The following is a 22,219-nucleotide window of genomic DNA, read 5'->3' as shown; positions in this document are numbered from 1 at the left end:
CAGGATGGTCTCAATCTCCTGACCTTGTGATCCACCCGCCTTGGCCTCCCAAAGTGCTGGGATTACAGGCGTGAGCCACCACACCTGGCCTAAAAACCAATTTTTTAATACTGAAGAATTTTATTTGCTGGTATTTTGCTGAGGATTTTGCATCTACATTCACAAGAAATATTACTCTGTAGTTTCCTTTCCTGTAGGTAGCATCTTTGTCTGGCTTCAGTATCAAGGCAATGCTGGCCTCATGAAATGAATCAGGAAGTGTTACTTCCTCTTTTTTTTTGAAATAATTTGAGAGAATTGGTGTTAATTCTTCTTTAAATGGTTGGTAGAATTACCAGTGTAGACATCTGGTCCTGGGATTTTCTTTGTTGGTGGGTTTTTTAGTACTAATTCCATTTCCTTATTTGTTATTAGTCTAATGAGATTTTCTGTTTCTTCCTGAGTTAGTTGTAGTAGCTCCTGTGCGGAATTTTTCCATTTCATCTAAGTTATCCAAGTTTACCTAAGTTAAAGTTCCATTTTATCTAACTTGTCTAACTCAACAAACAACACTAAATTGTTCATAGTATTCTCTCATAATCCTTTTTTTCTGTAAAGTCAGTAATAACGTTCACTCTTTCATTTTTTCATTCCTGATTTTAATAATCTGAGTTCTCTCTCTCCCTCTGCCTGCAATTGAGAGTCGTTTAAAAGTGTCTTGTTTAAATTTTATATATCTGTGAGTTTTCCAGTTTTCCCTTTGTTATTCACTTCTAGTTTTATTTCATGTGATCCAAAAAGATACTTTATATGATTTCAAATTTTAAAAATTTACTAAGACTTGTTTTATCCCTAAAATATCCTTGAGAATTCCCACGCACATTTGAGAAAAATGCACATTCTGCTGTTGTTGGATAGAGTGTTCTGTATATGTTTGTTAGGTCTAATTGGTTTAGAGTATTGTTCTAGTTCTCTCTTTCCTTATTGATCTTCTGTCTAGTTGTTTAATCCATTATCCAAAGTAGTGGCCAGTCACGGTGGCTCACACCTGTAATCCCAGCACTTTGGGAGGCCAAGGAGGGTGGATCACAATGTCAGGAGTTTAAGACCAGCCTGACCAATGTGGTGAAACTCCGTCTCTACCAAAAATACAAAAAAAATTAGCCAGACACGGTGGCACATGCCTGTAATCCCAGCTACTCAGGAGGTTGAGGCAGGAGAATCACTTGAACCCAGGAGGCGGAGGTTGCAGTGAGTTAGGATCGCATCACTGCACTGCAGCCTGGGCAACAGAGCAAGATGCTGTCTCAAGAAAAAACAAAAACAAACAAATAAAAAAAAAACAAAGTAGTGTACCAAAGTCTCCAACTACTATTGTAGAACTCTCTATCTCTCCCTTCAATTTTGCAAACTTTTGTTTCATGTATTTTGGTATTCTGTTGTTTATAATTTTTATATCTTCTTAATAGATCAAAACTTTTATCAACATATAATGTTCTTTGTCTCTTGAGACCTTTTTATTTTTATTATTATTTTTTACTGAAAATCTATTTGGGCTGATAATACAGCCACCACAACCCTCATTTTGGTTGTTATTTTTATAGAATATCTTCTTCTATCCTACTTTCAAATTCTTCTATCTTTATATCTAAAGTGAGCCTCTTGTAGATAGCATACAGGTGGATAATGTTCTCTTTATTCACTCTGCCAATCTCCGCCTTTTAATTGGAGTTTAATCTATTTATATATAAAATAATTACTGATTAGGAAGGACTTCTACCACTGAGCTATTTTTTTCTGTGTGTCTTACACATTTTTAAGTTTCTCAATTCGTCCATTACTGAATTCTTTTTTTAATTCTTGATTTTGTGTGTGTGTTGTTACATTTTGATTATTTTCTCCTTTTGATAGTGACAGGAGGCAACCAAATGCCTGGCAGATAAGAGCTTGTCCCCCATGAAACTCCATCTTCGAGCCAAAAAATAGCCTCAAGGCTAAAAGACCAGACTGCTGGTCCCAGATGAAACCCACAATCCAGAGTGAGAACTTCCATTCCTGTTTGCCTGCCCTCTGAATAATCCCTTTTAACCAATCGAATGTTGCCTTTTCCAATACTACCTATGGCCTGCCCCTCCCCCATTCTGAGCTCATAAAAACCCTGGAATCAGCCACACTGGGGGCACTTTGCCAACTTCAGGTAGCGGGACCACCTCTGTATCCCCTCTCTGCTGAAAGCTGTTTTCAACACTCAGTGAAATTCTCACCTTGCTCTCTCTTCGATTGTCAGTGTATCCTCATTCTTCTTGGGTGCGGGACAAGAACTTGGGAACCAGTGCACAAACCAGACTTGGTCTGGGCAGCACGGGTGAGTGGGCCATCTCCTGCAGCAGGTAACATGGCCAAGTGAGGCCTGGGCGGGGCATCACTGAGGTCCCCAGCTTGCAAAGTGACCAAGGAAAACTCCTGTGTCACTTTCCTTTTCTTATATTTTTCAGTTATTTTCCTAATGATTGCCTTGGAGATAGTAATTAACATCTTACACTTATAAGAAGCTAGTTTGAATAATAGTTCCAATAGTATATGAACACTATACTCCTATACATCTCCATCCTACTTCCTTTATATTGTTATTCCCACAAATTGTGTTTTTATACATTATATCCTCACTAACATAAACTTATAATTATTTTCCACATTTGCCTTTTAAATCATATAGGAAACTGAGAATCACAAACAAAAACTACATTAATATTCACTGTTATATTTACCTATATAGTGACATTTAACAGTGTACTTTTATGTCTTCAGATGTCTTTGAATTACTACTTAGTGTCTTTTCAGTTTAGCCTCAATGTTTTCCTTTAGCATTTCTTACAGGGCAGGCCTGCCGGTAATTAATTCCCTTTGGTTTTTTTTATCTGAAATGTCTAATTTCTTTTCTATTCTTGAAGAATAGTTTTGCTGGTTTTAAGATTCTTAGTTAATAGTTTTTTTTTCTTTCAGCACTTCAATTATTATTAAAGTGTTGTTATTATTATTATTATTTTGAGACAGAGTCTCCTTCTGTCACTTAGGCTGGATTGCAGTGGCACAATCTCTGCTCACTGCAACCTCCACCTCACAGGTTCAAGCAATTCTCCTGCCTCAGCCCCCCGAGTTAGCTGGGATTACAGGTGCCTGCCACCATGCCCGGCTAATTTTTGTATTTTTAGTAGAGATGGGGTTTCACCATGTTGGTCAGGCTGGTCTCGAACTCCTGATCTCAAATGATACACCCACCTTGGCCTCCCAAAGTGCTGGGATTACAGGCATGAGCTACCGTGCCTGGCCTAAAATGTAATTATTATTACAGCTGCCATTTGGCCTCCTTGGTTTAATGAGAAATCATCTGTTAAACTTACTGCAAATCCTTGGTATGTATGCTATGTGTTATTTCTCTCTTGCTGCTTCCAAGATTCTCTCTCTGTCTTTGTCTTTTGACAATTTGACTATAATGTGTTTCAGTGTGAATTTCTTAGAGTTTATCCCACTTGGACTTCATTGAGCTTCTTGGATGTGTATGTTTGTCTTTCAACAAATCTGGGAAATTATTTCACCTTTTCTCAAATATATTTTTCTTCCCCTTTCCATCTCTCTTCTTCTGGAGCTCCCATATACTTACATTGGTATGATTGATGGTATCCTACTGGTCTCTTGGGTTCTGTTCATTTTTCTTCTTTCTTTTTTTCTGCTATGCAGACTGGATAACTTCAATTGTTCAATTGCCTTTTCTTGAAGTTCACTGATTCTTTCTTCTGCCTGCTGAAATTGGCCATTTAACTCCTCCAGTGACTTTTTCATTTCAGTATTGTACTTTTCAGATCCAGAATTTCTATTTGATTCCTCTTTAATAAATTATCTTTATTGTCATTCCCCATCTGTTCATACATTGCTCTCCCAATTTCCTGTAGTTCTTAGTCTATGGTTTTCTTTAGTTCATTAGGCATATTTAAGACAGTTGACTTAATGTCTTTGACTAGTAATTCCAATGTCTAAAATTCCTTATGGACAGCTTCTTTTAAATTATTTTTGTCCTGTTATAGAGCCATATCTTCCTCTTTATTTGCTTTGTAATACTTTGTTGAAAACTTAACATTTTGAGTAGTATAATGTGGTAATTCTGGAAGCCAGATTCTCCCCCTCCTTTGAGATTGGTTTTGTTGTTTGTTGAGGGCTGCAGTTGTCCATTTGTATAGCGACTTTTCCAAACTATTGTTGCAAAGTATGTATTCTCCGTTGTGTCTGGTCATTGATGTTTCTGTTCTGGTGTCTCTGCAGTCAGCCTATGACCTGGAAGTACTCCTTAAATGCCTAGATTTTTTTAAACCCAAGAAACAAAAAACCTAGCATGTACCTTTTTAAAAATCTTCTGATAGATGCCACCTGGAAAGCTGCTGCTGCCTGAAGGGGCGGAAACAAAGGCAAGCTCTACTCTGAGCCCTCAGGGAACCACCAGATAAACAAAAGAAATTTGATTCTCCAAATTTCTGGAAGACAAGGTCCTTTCTGCCCACTCTGGCTCCAGCCAGCAGCTCTAGGAACACAATTACTGTCCCCATGGCCACAGGAATGTTGAAGAATGCAGGATGGTAGCTGGTTTGCCACACCACTCACTTATGAGCCATCAGCATGCCTCTCCCTTCATCGAGCACTCCCATGGTTGCTGTAAGTGCCCAATCAGGTTCCAGAATTCTGAAATAGTTGACTCTTACAGGATTTTTTTCTCTCCTAACTTAATGATTGTCTAGATCAAGGAACCAATTCCTGAAGTTTCCTATTTTGCCAGTTTCATGACATCATTCCCTAATAACTCTCTTTTCAGACAAAAAGTTTCATTGACTTACTGTAGGACTAGCATCAAAGAGACTATGCCACCTAGTCTGTCTCCTTAAAACACTGAAATAATCAGTACGCATTCAGGTAGGAGTTTGGCATTAGATCTGTCATAAATCAAGAGCTGGGGACAGCCCATGTCTTAAACTCTGACCCAAGGGCTAAAATATTCTTTGGTAGCAACAACAGCTACAAACTATTGAACAACTTGTATGTGCCAAGAGCCTTATCTGCATGATCCCATTGAATCCTCTCAACAGCCCTGTGAGGTAGTAGAATTGTTGCCTGCCCCTTACTGAGGCCTAGAAACATTAAGGAATTTGCCCAAGGCCCTAGAGCTAGTGAGTGGCAAAGCCAGTCTTCAGACTGAGGCTGGAGATCCTACAGTTCTGTGTTACCCCAGTGTTATCCTGTCTCTCAGCACGGAATCTTGGATGATTCTCCTACCCCCTCCCTAGGCAATGCACAGGACTACTCCCTACACCCTTACTCATACTCTGCCCTTCTTCCCCAACAGTGCTAGCCTTAGGCTTTATCCCCGACACCCAGCCCAGGCTCCGTTCCATCTGTTCACAGAGGCAAACACTGGGGCAAAACCGACCTCTGTGGCTACCACTGTGTCCACCTCCACCAGCTTCAGCTGAAGCCTCTGAACATCTCCAGCATGGAAGAAGCCCCAAAGGACATTTCCTGTCCCCCAGCATATGCTTGACCCTGAAGCCCTCCCCATCTAGTCGAGAAGACCAAACTGTTAACAATCCCAGAGTCAGAGTGACCCATGGGAGAATCTTAGCCAGGTCACTCATAGCTGTTGCATCCTAGTAAGTTCCTTAACTCCCATGGGCTTCAGTTTCCCTGTATATAAAATGACAGCCTTCAGCTCACAGGCCAGTTGCAATCCATCTAAAGGGTCTAGCACATCCCCTGGCATGTGGAAGCCACATGTGGTCGTTTGATCCTGGCATGCTCTACTGTCTCTCGGCTCCTCTCCCCTTGCCTCTTTCCCTGACATCCTGGCTATCACCCACTACCTAACACCCTCCCACTCACCAAGCCCTTAGCCTGCCCCTTAGCACAAGAGCACAGCCAGTCTCAAGTCTACCTTGCTGTAAGCAAACACTTGCAACATCATGCTGACCTCCAGGCCCTGTTGCATCGGTGTGCCCACACTCGGTTCCCAGCTGGTACTGAGGGTATCAGGGAACAGGCCAGTGGTGGAAGGGCGGACACTTTGTGTTCCCTGGCTTCCTGGCTCCCAATATCTTTCCCAATGGCATATGGGGTCTAGCAGACTAGCTCATTTAACTGTGAACCTCTATCCTTTAGAATCTGGGTCTTCGGGCTTGCTTCTGTGCAAAATGGCAGATAAGGCTCAACTTTCTTTTTTTCACTTCATTGTTAAACATTACTCCATTAATACACATTTACTGCAGAAAATGTAGGAAATACATATAAGCAAAAAGGAAAATAAATTAAAATCATTCATACCACCATCAGCAAGATAATTACTGTTACTATTTTGGTATATTTCCTCCCAATACATATATTATCTATATCACATTATGACAAAAATGGATCATACTATGTTTCCTATGTTTCCCCTGTGTTAGTCATCTATTGCTGTATAACAAACTGCCTCAAAACTTAGTGGCTTCACCTTTCCATGTATTATGATGACAAGAATGTGATATAACACTGTCCTATATCTGGACCATACGCTAAAAGATAGAAAATGGTTTCTAAACTTATTTGTCCTGTAATAACAAAATTTTATTGCATAAAATGTTTTCAAAAAAACCATAGTAGCTTGAAACAACAAACCTTTGTTATCTCACACAGTTTCTGTAGGTCAGGAATTCAGAAGCAGCCTAGCTGGGTGGTCTGGCTTGGTGTCTCTCCTGAGGCTGCAGTCAAGGTGTTAGGTGGGGCTGCATCATCTGAAGGCTTGACTGGGACTGGAGGAGCTGCTTCCAAAGTGGTTCACTCACATGGCTGGCAAGTTGGAGCTGCCTATTGGCAAGAGGCCCCACTTCTTCTCAATGGATCTTCCCAGAGTTCTTGTAGGCATCCTCATAGCATAGCAGTTGGCTTACCCCAGAAGGAACAGTCCAGGAGAGGACAAGGCAGAAGCCACAGTGTCTTTTCTGGCTTAGGCTCCGAAGTCATACTCCACCATTTCTGCATTATCATATTAGTTACACAGGCTAGACCTATTCTGCATGGGAAGGGACTATACCATGGGGTGAATACCAGAAGCAGGGCTAATTGAAGGCCAGCTTCAAGGGTGGTTACACATTCCCTTTCAACAGTATGTCATGAACATCTTTCCATGCCAATAGGAGCAGATGAATCTTAACATTTTTAATGACCACATGTAAGTGTAGCATAATTTATTTAACCAACCTCCTGCAGTTGGATATGTGGGTTGTGTCTCATTTTTTGATACTAGAATTAATCATTTTGAATATCCATCACCAAACTTGTCATATTATTTTCTTGTGATGAATGAAAAAGAAAATCAAGTCATGCCTGTCAATCAGAAGCCTGAGCAACTAAGAAATGGGGATACCACTGGGACATAGAGCAGGGTCCCTTCTGGCTCTGCTCTTCTCTTTCTCTCCCCATTAAATGGAGAGTTCACTATCTACTGAGACATCCTAGCCCACACCTGCACAGTTCTGTCTTTTCAGAAAGTTCTAAGCAGAAACAATGTTCATCCATCCTCCTCGGGAGAGCCCTTGAGCTACTGAAGATTCTAAGCACGTTCTGGACATCCTCCATGAATCATCATCTCTGAGTCCCTCCCCTTCTTGGTCCCTCTTCTCTGGACAGGTTCTGGACAGGCTCGCCCTTCCAAAATTCCTGGAAAGCAGCAGGAACTGTTCCTGCTACACTGACCCTCAACTTCAATGCAGCGCAGACCTGTTGGTGTCACCCCTTATCCTGAAGAGGGGGCATTGAGACAGGACAAGGGTGGGTGCCCAGGAGGGCTGGCATGAGTCATGAGAATCTGGCCCTAGAGAATTAGACAGTGTGGGGAAGTAGGGGTGTTGGGTCCCTTTCTGGCCTCACAGATGCCAATGAGTATCAGCAGGTGGCCCCCAGAAAGGAACTCTAGGTGATGCCTGTGGCTCTAAATACAGGCTAGAGAGGGCACTTGCAGTTCAGCCAACCCAGAAAGGGGGCCCACTTGCCTCAGATTCAGCCTTTGTACACATCCTCAGCCTTTCTTGAGAACTGAATTTAGATTCTCCTCCCCTGTGCTGTGTGCTTGGCCCAGGAGAAGGGCAAGTCTCGCTGGGTAGCTGCTTCTTCGCCTGGCTGAACCAGAAGGCCCCAGTGCCACTCCAAACCTGGGTGTGAGCCCTGCCCCCATGAGCAAACAGTAGCTCAGAGCTGGGGGCTGTGGGGGTCAGTGGCCCGTCACATGAGGTCTGATGAGGCCACCTCTGCTGTATTTTGGGAAAGGGATCAATTGTATCAAGGGCTTTCTTGGGAGTGATCACTCTGGCCCACTTGCCAGCTCCAGCTAATTTTAGCAGGCTTTGGCAGGTGCCAGCAAGTACATGGCATGTGGATGTCACTCCTAGGTGAGCCCAAGGAGGGGTCTGGGCCAGAGCCCGGGAGTCATGGTCTATGCCCACGGAGGCACCCAGAGCAAGCCTGAGGCCTAGACTTTGCAGTCACAAAATTAAGAATGATAGCTCCAGTTTTTTGTTTGTTTTTGGTCAATTGGCCGCCTTCCTCCACCACCCCTTCCCCAAGTGCCATACAGACCCCTGGATTGTATGAAATGCAAATCAAACCTCTCTGCAGATGAAAATCCACTGGGGATCCCCTTGCCTCCAAGAGCAAGTCCAGACCTGCACCGGTGAGGGCCAGGCCCCCTTAAGACCCCCTCCTTGTCCGAGGGCATTTCAGTAAGTGTTCTGTCCCCAAGGCAGCCTGGTGACTTTCTGCCCGCACAAGGCTGAGGAATGGAAGGTGGGTAGGCTGGCTCTGCACACCCCCTCCTGTTGGGCAGCAATCCCAACCCCATGTTCACAGAGTGTGGCCAGCTGCCCCATGGCTCTCTCCCCATGGCCCTGTCAACTCTTACCCCACATGGGCCTCCCTTCCCTTTCTGGCCCTGCCTCTGACCCCATGGCAGGGGCAGAGTATTTCGGCAGCTGCCGGGCTGAGCCCTTTCAGTGCAGAAGCCCTGGGCTGCCAGCCTCAGGCAGCTCTCCATCCAGGCAGCCATTGCTGCCATAGGGGGGACCTTATGCTCCAAGGCTACAGCATGTGCTAGGCTTCGGCAGGCAGGAGCATCTCTGCTTCCCAAAGCATCTACCTCTTAGTCCCTCGGAGAGATGGCGATGGATGCCATGAGGAGCCAGGCCCAGACAGCCTTGACTCTGGTAAGGGTCACACCAAAGTTAGGGACTTTGCATTGGGAGAACAGCCCCCAGCGCAGGGCCCTTGGTTTTGCAGATTACCAAAACCAAGGCTGGGGGCAGGGAAGGCAAGCAGGCTCTGGGCACCTTGGAAGGAGGCACACGGGCCTCAGGGGTCCTGGCTAGGGCAGCTGTGCCTACCACTGCCCCCCCACCCACCACCCCTCCTCACTGTGGCTGCCCACTGTCCAGCATCTCGAGGAGTTCTAGGGCACTTGCTCCTGGAGCTAACAGTGACCCAGGACACTGGCGTCTGGGGCTTGGCCTGAGGCTTTTATGGGGGGAGCTGGCTGGCTGCCCAGGGCTGTCTGGCTGTCTGGGGGCTCTGCATGGCATTTCCAGGGGTTGGTGGATCAGGGATTAGGTCCCTCTGGAGAATGTGGGCACCAGCCCGAGGTCGCTCACTTCTGTGGACTTAGCCACCTGAGGGCCCGGGACTGGGGGTGACCAGGCTACAGCTGGGCATGTGGCACTGGGATGGGCTCTGGAGCCCCCAGGCCTGCAGCGCTTGCCCAGGGACTTCCCTGGCCCTCGGCCGTGTCCTTGGGGACCCACAGCTCCTCCAGCCGGCCCCTCCCAGTGCTGGAATAGACAGCTTCTCAGTCCACATCTGCCAAAGGCGGCCCTAGAAGGCATCCTGCCTTTTGTACTGCGTTCTGGAGGTGGGGCCACAACGCACTGCTCGCTGCATAAAAGGGACAGCATCCTGCCCCTGGCAGCCCTGCCCGACCAGCTCTGCCTCTCCCACTGCTATCCAACCTGTACACCCTGGTGACCATGTCCAGGCTCCACATCTACCTCTCCAGCCAGACTCTTCTCTGAACTCTGGCCTCACATGGCCAACTGCTACTTGGAACAAATTGCCCCTTGGCTGGCAGATGTGTTAACATGCCCAGACCAAGATCCTGACTCCCACAAACCAACTCCCAGGTCAAGTGGAACCTCTTCTTCCCAGGCCCTTCTGTTCCTCTCCTCAGCCCCTCCCACCTCCCTTCAGAGTAAGTCTAGACTTTTACCCCTCTCACCAAGCCTGCACCCACCATCCCTGCGCAGGGGTTGTTAGGACAGCCTGACGCCCTGCTTCCACCCTGCCCCGGGATGCCCCCGCTCTGCAGCCCGGTGCCTCCAGGCTTCTCACCTCCTGCTGCTCACAGCTCAGCCTCATTCCCTCCCTCCCTATCTCTGCTCCAGCCTCAGTGCAGGTCCCCTACCCCCATTTTCTGACAGGAGCTGCCCGACCTCATCCCTGCTTCATCTGTCCCCATTCCTTCACCCCCCAACCTGTCCCCAGTTCGACTGAGATTCTTTCCTGCAGATCCCCACCCTTCAGAGGAGTTGGTCCTGCTGTCAACTCTGCTGTGCCCTGCGCCGCACCTGGCATTCAGTGGGCATCTGCTGAAGAGATGAGGGTCAGATGCCCTGCAGGGAGTGTGGGGTGTCCTCAGGCAAGAAAAGTTGTACATTTGACTGTGAGCCCCGATTATGTGTCCTGTGACCTCTCGGGTGAGGTCAGTAAGAGAAACCTCTGCAAGCCGGCTGGGGCTGCCTCCCAGAGGCTGCCAGGGGGAAGGACAGGATCTGTCTGTGCCCCAGGCTACACCTGGGGGGCCAGGAGGCTTCTGGGGGCTCCCCAGGTATCAGCACATTTCCTAGGCTGCTTGGGAAAGCCCTGTAAGCTTGCATAGATACCCAGCAAGAGGCTAGCCAGAGAGACACTTGTAGCTGGGGTCTGGGCACAAGTAACAGCTCGGTGCTGGGCCTGAAGTCAGGCAGGATGCAGCCTGGCTGGGTGAGAGGAAAGTTTGGAGCCAGTGCCTGGGTTCAAACCCCTCCATGGCCCATGGTTCTGTGGGCCTGGGGAAGGGTTTGTACCTCTGTGTCCAGTTTCCTCTCTTATAAAAAATGGAGATAATAAACATACCCATGTCCCCGAGTGGCTGTACCAATAATAGGGAAGCGTGCCCAGAGCAGGTCTGGCACACAGGAAGTGTGCATCAGCCTCAGTCCCTGCCATTGGGCTTGTCCTAGGTGTCTGTGAGGCAGACCTCTGCCCCACAATGTGACCCCCAGGCTTGTGAGACCAAGCTGGGTCAGGGCTTCCTCCTCTGGGATTGCATGCTTACCAAGTGCCAGGAGGGGGACTTCTGCAGGCCCAGGTGCACCCTGAGGAAGGGGCTTGCTCCCACCAAGAACAAGGCTCACCTTTGGAGGATGCTCCCCACGTAAGAGGTGAACCCCCAGGTCTACTGGTGACTACAGCCTCAGAACCTGACATCATCTATCCTCCAACCCATGCCCACTGGGAAGCGTGTGAGGGGTCCTCATAGGCCCTGCGGTGTGGACAATGCAGGGACCCTGCAGCATCTGGCTAGGGCAGGGCCCAGATGAGAGCCCTGGGCCAGGAGATCCTGGCCGGTTCTGCCACTGTGGGGAGACAAGCTCCCCCACCCCATGTCCCCCGCTTCCCTGCAGCCCCACAGAGAATGCAGACCTACTTTTACAGAAATCCAGATTTTTGTGTAAAAGTGTCTCTATTTTAAATAGATTTTAAGTGGTGGCAGCAAATTTAAGCTTTTGAGAATATTATACAGGACAAATCAGATTCGCAGGCCAGATGCCACTTTATTTACAGAAATGGAATCAGGTCCTACCTCAGGTCCCATCTCACGTTTTCACTTATGCCTATGTGTCTCCTTCACGGGAAAGGCCACAGGAGGCCCTGCAGTAAGCATCCTGGAGTTGATTTAAAGTCGTTGACCGTGAATATGGGGGTCCTCACTGTTGCAGCAAGGGGACACACCCCTGTGTATCTTAGAAATGCCTGCAGCCCTTTTGCTGCGGAACAGATTCTTAGGAGAGAAACTGTCAGATCAAAGTTAAACTTAGAGAAACTCCAAATTGTCCTCTGAACAGATGGTATCAGTTTGACATCACGCAATGCCGGGATTCCTCGGGGAGAACTTTCTGGCCTAGAAGGCAGTAGAGCCGGGACTTCACCCAGTCAGTGGCAGGGCCACACACAGGCCTTGATATAGAGGGGGAAGACTTGGGCCTCCTCGACACACCTTGTACCTCGCTCTCCCTGTTCTCCAAGGGCTGGGCCAGTTCTCCCCACAGCCCTGCAAGGGAGGATCACTCAAGGGCCCTAACTGTCTGACAATACAGCCACACTCTGATCAGCAGCCTGGGCACAGGCTCCATGTCATTGTCCTCTGCCAAGACCTCAGACTGAAATGTTGGCTCCTCCCATGAAGAACCTGGTGCCAAAGGACCAGAGTCTAGGTCTGTGGCCGCCAGGATGGGCCACTTGGAGAGAGGGACAAGGGTGGTACCAGGCAGGTGTGAGGGCTGGACCTTTGCAAGAGCAGCATCATTTTTGTTGAGAGCCTGCAGGTATCTTATAATTGGGTCCCTCTGAACAATCTTGTCTGGCAGGAGATGCCAGGCAGGCTCCCCAGGACTTCCTGCCAGTAGCCACTGTGTGCGTGGATTTGGGTGCTGGCCTCATCACAGTGTACTGGCTGTCTGTGCCTGCATAAATGACTTCTGTAAGCCTTTCTTCATCTGCAAGATGAGTGCTGCTGGCACCTCCTCCCCAGTGCTGTAGTGACAGGGCATAGTGTGTGAGGCTGCTATGTGAGGCACCTAATGCAGGGCCTGGCATATGGAGGAATTCAGCAAATGGCAGATGCCTTCACAGTTAGTTCCTGGCATTCTCTACATTGGTGGGTGTAGGAAAGAAAGACAGAGGAGGCAAAGGTTGTAGCTGTGGGACAGTGAGGACGGCCTGGATTGTTCCACAGAGCCCTGAGGACATCTCCAGGGGTGTGCTCCGCAGGGGCAGTTGGATTGGAGGGTTGGGGGTCGGGGAGGGCGTGCACTCCCACCCATGCTCAGAGCCTCGGAACAGTGCCTGCTCAGCCAACATGGGTGTTTGATTCTGTGTCTTTTGTCACAGACTTTATCAGCCCCATCCCTTTCTGACCTTGCCTGAGTTTAAAATTCACATGTGAGTCCTCATTAGGAGACATGGTTCTGAACTAAAGATCTGTATCTATTGGGAATGCTTTGGGCTGCAAGAAGCCAAACACCTGACTCACGGTGGCATAGGTGGTTTCTGTCTGCTCCCATGAGCCGCACGTGGAGGGTGAATCTGGCATTACTGTCTCCTCCCTACGTTCGCAGTATGCTAACAGCTTTAACCTCTGGCCTTGTTTCTTCATCGTTGCAAGGTAGCTATCACAGCGCTGGTTATCACATCCTTACACAGCTGTGTCTGCAAATTTAGGGGGACCCTGAAGCTCCTCCCCTTGCTAAAATCAGGCTTTCCTTCACCTGTCATTGGCCAGAACTGGGTGACGTGCCCAACTCTAGACCAATCATTAGTAAGAGGAGTATAGAATTGCTGTGCCTACCTTAGACTAATCATGGTGCAATGTGCTCCCCACACCAACAAAATCTGAGTTCTAAAAACTGAGGAAGAAGAGGAAAATCGCCATGTTGCCTCCTGTCTGGGATTCAGATAATCTCCAACCCCCTGAGCTTATGCGTAAGACTGTGGGCAAAAGTGTGTGAGTTTTTGTGGAATGGATCCACAGCTTTTATCAGAACATCTTTCTTTTTTCTTTTTGATTCAAGATGAAAATATCCTTATGATTATTTTTCTCACCACTACCCAGAGATAACCAGCACATTAACATGGCCTTTACTCCATGAATAGCACTAGGGTGCCCAGGGGACAGACACATAGCTGTCCACACACCAGCTTGCTGGGTATGCATAGGCAGAGTCACATCTGCATTCATAGCCTATCCTCACACTGCCGTGTGGAGAGCGAGCAGCCACACCATGGGCCGTCCATGCTCACGGGAGTGGTAGTATCGGATCTGAGCTTCGTGTGCCCAGGCGTCTCTCACGTCAGCGCATAGGGACCCTCTTCCTTCTGTGGCCCAGTGTGCCCATGCCACAGATGGCTTCAGTCAGCAGATACCTCCTTCTAGACACTCACGCTCACTCCTGGCTGGCACTTAGCACACCTGTGCAGACTGGCCCATTTATTTTCTGGTGTAAATCCCAGAAGTAGGAGGACTGGGTCTCTCTGACAGCAATGGCAGCTGCCTGGCGCCCTCCAGACAGGCGGCTCAAACCCCACCTCGCCAGCTCTCCCTGTTAGTCCCTCCTTTCCCTGGCTCTGGCCTGAGGGACGAAGCAGGGTGCTACAGGACGCTGTGCCACAGGGATATCGTCAGGGACAGAAGCCACTCTGCCCTCTGCTGCTCACCCCTCCAACATGCCCTGGGCTGCATTTGTTGAGTGGCTGGTCCCAGACTCTGCTCTTCTGACTTGCCAGCTGGTTTTACCTGTAGTAAAGTTTGAGATGATGGGTCATCCTGAACCCGGGGTCAGAGGACAGAAGGAGGCCAGCGGTGTGTGGGGGAGATGGCCCGTGAGGCCCTCAGCGTGTGGGTGCCTGGTGACAGCCCCACCCTGAGTCCCCAGCCCTGCTGCTCCCATCCCCCTCCTTGTGCAGGTAGAGCAGATCCTGGCGGAGTTCCAGCTGCAGGAGGAGGACCTGAAGAAGGTGATGAGACGGATGCAGAAGGAGATGGACCGTGGCCTGAGGTTGGAGACCCACGAAGAGGCCAGTGTGAAGATGCTGCCCACCTACGTGCGCTCCACCCCAGAAGGCTCAGGTACCACATGGGAACCGGCTCCTCATCCAGAAGCAGCTGTAGGCTCAGCGCTACCTGGGAAAAGAACCCCAGGCACTCCCAGACTCATAGCCAGTCCAAGACAGAATCTCCTGGGGAGCAATGAAGTCCTCGAATTGTGAGGCCAGTTCTCACCCTTGGCACCTCTGGTCCAGCCCTGGGGCACTCGCGCTCACCCTGGAGCTGGCAAATCTCAGGAAAACTGACTTTTTAAATCTCACTCCTGGCCAAGTGCAGTGGCTCACCCCGGTAATTTCAATGCTTTGGAGGCTGAGGCGGCAGATCACAAGGTCAGGAGTTTGAGATCAGCCTGCCCAACATGGTGAAATCCCGTCTCTACTAAACATACAAAAATTATACAGGCATGGTGGTGCATGCCTATAGTCCCAGCTACTCAGGAGGCTGAGGCATGAGAATTGCTTGAACCCGGGAGGCCGAGGTTGCAGTGAGCCAAAATCACGTCACTGCACTCCAGCCTGGGTGACAGAGTGAGACTCCATCTCAAAAAAAAAAAGCCGGGCACAGTGGCTCACGCCTGTAATCCCAGCACTTTGGGAGGCTGAGGTGGGCAGATCACAAGGTCAGGAGATCGAGACCATCTTGGCTAACGCAGTGAAACCCTGTCTCTACTAAAAATACAAAAAAAAATTAGCCAGGTGTGGTGGCAGGCGCCTGTAGTCCCAGCTACTCAGGAGGCTGAGGCAGGAGAATGGCGTGAACCTGGGAGGCGGAGCTTGCAGTGAGCCAAGATCTTACCGCTACACTCCAGCCTAGGCGACAGAGCGAGACTCTGTCTCAGAAAAAAAATAAAAACCTCACTGCTCCCCATGGGCACTTAGGGAACGCCCAGCCCGGCTCTGCACTGGCCATTGCACTAGGTCCTCAGTTGGTCCCTGGGCTCTCAGTGACTCTGTCTAGGGCAAGAGTTTCCCACTGACTTTTTCCCAGCTGACCTTTGACCCCTCCACAGTTGACGCTGGTGTCCCCAGGTATCTGGTGGCCCCTTGTCCAGCTCCCTTGGTCGCCTTGTGCCTTCCCTCCTCCTCTCTGTAATATCCGGGCTAGTCACCCAGGGCCCACCCAGCCCAAGGCCAGCCTGTGGGTGCCCCTGAGGCTGACATACTTCTCTCTGTGCCTGTAGAAGTCGGGGACTTCCTCTCCCTGGACCTGGGTGGCACCAACTTCAGGGTGATGCTGGTGAAGGTGGGAGAAGGTGAGGAGGGGCAGTGGAGCGTGAAGACCAAACACCAGATGTACTCCATCCCCGAGGACGCCATGACCGGCACTGCTGAGATGGTGAGCAGCACAGGGGCCAGGGCAGGGGGCCAAGGCCATGCAGGATCTCAGGGCCCAGCTAGTCCTGACAGGAGGTCCCACTCATCCACCAGGGGTGGGAGAGCGGGGGCTGGAGGACCACCCAGCCTCAGAGGCAGCTGGAGGTCTGGGTGAACAGGACTGGCCAACATGTCCCCAAGTCCCACAGTCACCATCTGACCAGCATTGAGAGGGGAACGGGCTGAGGAGGGGTTAGTGGCAAGAGGAGCCCCAGCCAGTCACATTTTGTTCAGTTTACCAGAGGAAAAGCGAATGTGTAAGAACAGAAATGTGACCCGGCAGCCAGTGCACTCCCCCCCTCTCCAAGGGCCACCCCTCGCCCTCCACCAGCATGCACAGAAAGTGGGGTGACAGCAATCACAATGTCGACCCAGGCAGCAAAGACCCCTGACCATGGGGAGGACTGGGGTGCAGGGGACACAGAAGCAGAATGAGGCCTAGGGGGAGCTGGGCAAGGCCAGAGCCCCAGCTGCAGCCAAGCACGTGGCCAAGGCCAGTTCCTGGAGAGGCAGGGCTCCGAGGCAGGAGGCTGTCCGTGGTTGCCCATCCTCACACCCCTGTGGCTTGCTAGTCTGTCTATGGGCTGGGCGTGAATCAAGGCAGTGGGGATGATATGGGGACTTCCCTGGCCCCAGCAGCCAGTAAGGAGCCTGGTCAGTCAGCAGAGCATTCAGCAGTACCCAATTCCGTGGAGAGGCCCGCGTGAGGGGAGTCAGGGCTGGCCTTCGGCAAGGATGGGTGGCCAGGACACCTGGAAGTAGGAAAGGAGACTCCAGGTGCTGGAGACAGAAATCAAGGATGTGCCTCCATCTGGAGCCTCAGGAACAGCCGGCCAGGGCTGAGACTGGACTTTACAAGGTTCAGCTGGGAGGGCTAGGCTGACAGAGCACAGCCGGGCCGGGGACCAGCCTGCCCTGTGTTGCCCTGTCCCGGGGGCCACTGTCAGCAGGTCTCTGGCATGGGGGAGGCTTAGGGCCTGAGCCCAACGAGCAGCAGCAGGAGAGGGAAACTGCGGAGAGGCCTGGCATTCAGTGGCCAGGAGGTGCAGTGTTCCCTGAAGAATAGCTTGGCATGAGGCCCTGGGGAGGGCTGCAGGCTGGTGCACCCCCCCATGCCAGATGGTGACCATGGCATGCATCTTCCAGCTCTTCGACTACATCTCCGAGTGCATCTCCGACTTCCTGGACAAGCATCAGATGAAGCACAAGAAGCTGCCCCTGGGCTTCACCTTCTCCTTTCCTGTGAGGCATGAAGACATCGATAAGGTGGGCCAGGTGGAGGGACAGAAGGCAGATGAGGGGAGGCATAGGCGCCCCAGCAGAACTCTGCCTTCAAATGCAGCCCCCAATACCCTGTGCTCAGAAGGGAGATCTGGATTCAAATTGTGGCCATGTCACCTGCCACCTCTAATGCTGTGGAAAAGAAGCATCACATTAGCTAATTCTGGCTCTGCACCCTGTGAGGCACCAGCTGTGATCACCCCACTCCAGTGGAAAGAGCAGCTGGCAGTGGAGTGGGGCTCAAACTCAGGCAGCCGGGCTCCGGGTCACCTGCAGGCCACGGTCATGTCACACTGCCTCTAGCTGAGTCAGAAATGTGAAGGAACTGAGATTCTACCCTCCCTGCAAGCTAGCAAGGTGGCCTGCCAGTTACATCTGTGCATGCACACACACACAGTCATCTATGCACACACATAAAACATGAGACCTTTGGGTCAGGGAGAAAGCCAGTTCCTCACTCACAGCAGAAGCAGCAGCCAGAGCAACATCTCACGTGGTTTTCCCAGCCCCAGTCCCTACAGAGACACAGAGAGGGACAGGTGGCACCTGTGAATGCAGTGGGGTGCCTTGCAGGAAGGAAATCCTGATTTTACACTGAGCTGCTTCCTGCAGGCCCTGCCTTAACTCTGGGATGACGTCTTAGAGCTGTACAGTACAACATTTTTAAATTGGCTGGGACTCAGCCCTGCAGAAATATGAGATATTCAAGCAGAATCGTTCTCAACACCTCTCAAAGCTATGGGGCTGCTCTGAGCCTGTTTCCTCAGCTGCAAAGTAGGGTGCATATGCTTGTGGCCCCAGGCAGGAGGTAGTGACAGGCCCTAGCACCCTGCCTCCAACATATGTCAAGCAGCCATGAGGCCTCCCTCTCCCCACAGGGCATCCTTCTCAACTGGACCAAGGGCTTCAAGGCCTCAGGAGCAGAAGGGAACAATGTCGTGGGGCTTCTGCGAGACGCCATCAAACGGAGAGGGGTGAGGGGGCACCTGTGCCTGCCGGGGGGGCTGCCCTGGGCCACCCACCCCAGCACTGCCTGCCTTTCTCCTTGGCTCCTAGCACTGCAGCCTCTGTGCTTCTTGGCAGGACTTCGAAATGGATGTGGTGGCAATGGTGAATGACACGGTGGCCACGATGATCTCCTGCTACTACGAAGACCATCAGTGCGAGGTCGGCATGATTGTGGGTAAGGGCTCCTTGCACCCCTGACCCTTCCAGACTGCCGAGTCGCCCCTGTGTACAACAGGCTTTACGGGGCCCTGTGGGGTGAGGACCAAAGTACTTAACAACCGGTGACGTCAGAGCAGAGCCTGGCGCTGGAGCCTGTGTGGTCTTGGGGTATCAAAATGGAAGCACCATGTACAGTAGGAAGCATTTCAACACCGTGATGCCACATTCCTGCATCAGATGGTATGCCAGCTGCACATCCACTTTGCCCATCAGGATTATAATTAAAACACTTTATCTGGTAAATTGACCAACTGGACAGATTTGTCCAAGTGGAAGAGGATAAGCAAAAGTGGTGCCATTCCTACCTGAATGGTCTTTCCATGGGCCTGCCCCTGCCCCTGCCCCCACCCAAAGTGAAGGCAGGAACCAGGAAAGGGAGCAGCAGCCCACCCCTCCCAGCAGAGGGGTCTTCCACACCAACTCAGACGTTTCTCAGAAGTTCCAGAGGTCATTATAACGAGCCTTCACTGAGGAGCAATCCAATCAGATCAGGTATCTGCTGTGCACATGGGCGTGTGGTTCTATAATTCTCTACCATTCTCACCTTTCAGAAGGAACATTGTCTTTAAATCCAGCCTAAATGTGAGCCCCAGCCATCCCTGCTGTGATCCCCCCAGCCCTTTCCACGCTCTCCTCCGGAGCTGCCTGGGGCTCCCCAAGACACTTCCATATGAATTCCCACCAAGCCAAGCTGCAGCTGCTCGGCCCAGGCATAACCCCTCCTGGGGCAGAGGTGGCAAGGAGTGACCTACAGCTCACATCTGCCCCACATACACTCTTGACTCTGCTCAGTGTTTAAAAACATGCTTATAACAATTACCAAGATCTGAAAATTAGGAGAATTCACATCAAAGTCTGGATTTCTGTTTGTTCATAAAAAACTAGAAGGCGGCCAGGCAAGGTGGCTCACGCCGGTAACCCCAACACTTTGGGAGGCTAAAGTAGGCGGGTCACTTGAGGTCAGGAGTTGAAGACCAAAATTAGCTGGATGTGATGGCACATGCCTATAATCCCAAGTACTCAGGAGACTGAGGCAGGAGAATTGCTTGAACCCTGGAGGCAGAGGTTGCAGCTAGCCAAGATCATGCCACCACACTCCAGCCTGGGCGATGGAGTGAGTGAGACTCCGGCTCCAAATAAATAAATAAATAAATAAATAAAAACTGGAAGGCTAGGCATCAATGAGCCCTGATTCCTATGTGGCAGCTCGACTGACCAACATTTGAGTTGCTGTCCCTGACAGCTTTAGGGGTGTGCAGCCCACAGTCATGCTAGCTTGAGGCTCTGCTGTCACCAGTTTGAAACTATTAATAACTTGTGAACAAAAGACTCCATGTTGTCACTCTGCACAGGAGCCAGCAAATTACAAAATTCCACATCCTGTCTTGTCTACAGGAGCGTCTGGGCTGCTCCCAAGGGCCCACACCATGCCTTACTTTGGGTTGCCATGCAAACATGGCTCATGACAGAGAAGCTCAAATATGTGCATGGGCAGTGCCAGAAAACAAGGGTGGTGCATAGACAAAATAAAATGATAATGTACCACAACCATTTCTTTGATACACACAGTTTCTCTCAATCCTCTCAACCACCTAGGTAACAGGCAGGGAAGGTGTTATTGTTGCCTGTTAGGAAAGAGGACAGTCCAGAAAGCTGTCCCTAGCCACTGAAGCAACCCAGGTCTTCCAGCCCCAGGGAGATCCGCCTTTCCATTGTTCCACGCAAAGCAGAGACAAGCATGGGGGAGCGGGAGAGGCGGGGCTCCTGTGGGCAGGAACCAGGCCGTACTCCAGGGTAGTGCAGCTCTTGCTGACACTCCCCCCGCCCCGACCTCCATCCCAGGCACGGGCTGCAACGCCTGCTACATGGAGGAGATGCAGAACGTGGAGCTGGTGGAGGGGGACGAGGGCCGCATGTGCGTCAACACCGAATGGGGCGCCTTTGGGGACTCGGGCGAGCTGGACGAGTTCCTGCTGGAGTATGACCGCCTGGTGGACGAGAGCTCTGCAAACCCCGGTCAGCAGCTGTAAGGATGCCCCCCTCCCCCACAGCCCAGGCCCTGGGCCGCTCTGGTGCAGCAGCAGATGGGAGCCGGGCCACTGCCGATAATGGGCTTGTTTTTAAACAACTCTGGGGAAAAGCAAACTGACAATCCTTTCATAAGCTCCATCCCTTCTGCTCAGTCATGACCTGCCCCTGTGAGAGATGAAGGGTTAGTCCCAGTTGCGATTTGATAAGCCCAGACCTCTCTCCTTCTGACAGGTGATCCTGCATGTAGAGGAGGCTCTGAGACGCCCCCAGTAAGGTTTCTGGGTTTAACCCAACATTCCCCAAAGTATGTATTTGGCCATATTCACAGAAAGAATATTAGTCTTTTGTGGAATGCTGCGGGTTGGCAGTCACAGCTTGGAAACCAACCCAGAGAGAGCTCATCATTAATCATGGCTATCACTTGTTAACCACCTACTGCGCCAGGCCTATGCTAATTATTTTATTAGCGTCCTCTCTGCCGCTCGCAGGCCTCTATTATTATAGGTCAGTAGTATTCCATTTATTTAAATTAAATACGGAAGGTCATAGATTAAGCAAGAAAGTGCCAGCAGCATGGTGCGTGCCTCCGACTGGGCACTAACCCCCCAAGCCTTAGTTTCCCCAACCATAAATGGCCGATGAACAGCAGCTCCGGATGCAGCTAAAGGACTGAAGCTCTAGGTCCCGTGCTCGGCGCAGGGCCCCCTGCAAGGAAGGTTTCGGAGGGACTGGATGGGGTCTTTGAACTATCTGTCTGTCCCTTCACTGCAGTGGGCCCAGGGGCAGGCCAAACTTGCTCCCGTGATTGAGTTGGACGTGCACGTTCCTAATCCCTGACGTTTCTAAACTCTGGCTCATCAACGAGGGAAAGACAGGAACCGGATGGGGAAGTGGGGATCACAGTGCCCCACGTGGCCGCCTCGTGACCTCAATGGGGAAAAGTGGGGCGGTTCCCGGCTTCCACCTGCACGAGGGGCCCTCCCTCGTGCCTGCTGATGTAATGGAATTACCCTGTGTCCAGGTATGAGAAGCTCATAGGTGGCAAGTACATGGGCGAGCTGGTGCGGCTCGTGCTGCTCAGGCTCGTGGACGAAAACCTGCTCTTCCACGGGGAGGCCTCCGAGCAGCTGCGCACACGCGGAGCCTTCGAGACGCGCTTCGTGTCGCAGGTGGAGAGGTGTGCGGAGGAGAAGGGCAGGTGCAAAGGGCAGGGGCTGGGGACGTCCAGTCTGGGCACTGCAGACTTGGTTTCAGGGAGAGGCTAAGTCCCAGGCCCGTGGCGCAGGGACAGGAAACTTGGGCCTGGGGCGGGATTCCGGGCATGGGCGGGGCCTGGGGCGGGGCACAG

The 22,219-nt window shown here is 50.7% G+C and overlaps 1 protein-coding gene across 2 annotated transcripts in view; it reads left to right on the top strand.

Moving 5' to 3' along the window:
• Positions 1 to 22,219, top strand: part of GCK (glucokinase (hexokinase 4)) — a 46,447-nt gene that overhangs the window by 22,256 nt on the left and 1,972 nt on the right. The window contains exons 1-8 of one of the 2 annotated variants that reach the window (XM_011946763.1): positions 9,035 to 9,251; positions 14,818 to 14,980; positions 16,140 to 16,294; positions 17,479 to 17,598; positions 18,492 to 18,587; positions 18,697 to 18,796; positions 20,683 to 20,866; positions 21,893 to 22,048. In XM_011946763.1, coding sequence (XP_011802153.1) covers positions 9,204 to 9,251; positions 14,818 to 14,980; positions 16,140 to 16,294; positions 17,479 to 17,598; positions 18,492 to 18,587; positions 18,697 to 18,796; positions 20,683 to 20,866; positions 21,893 to 22,048 — 1,022 coding nt within the window. In that variant the 5' untranslated portion in view covers positions 9,035 to 9,203. Of the gene's footprint in view, positions 1 to 9,034; positions 9,252 to 14,817; positions 14,981 to 16,139; positions 16,295 to 17,478; positions 17,599 to 18,491; positions 18,588 to 18,696; positions 18,797 to 20,682; positions 20,867 to 21,892; positions 22,049 to 22,219 lie in introns of those variants that run through there. The other variant, XM_011946764.1, reaches the window with a different exon arrangement.

The sequence above is a fragment of the Colobus angolensis genome, unplaced genomic scaffold (genome assembly GCF_000951035.1).
Source record: "Colobus angolensis palliatus isolate OR3802 unplaced genomic scaffold, Cang.pa_1.0 Scaffold253, whole genome shotgun sequence".
Taxonomy (NCBI): domain Eukaryota; kingdom Metazoa; phylum Chordata; class Mammalia; order Primates; family Cercopithecidae; genus Colobus; species Colobus angolensis.
This window is presented reverse-complemented; position numbering and strand designations above follow the sequence as displayed.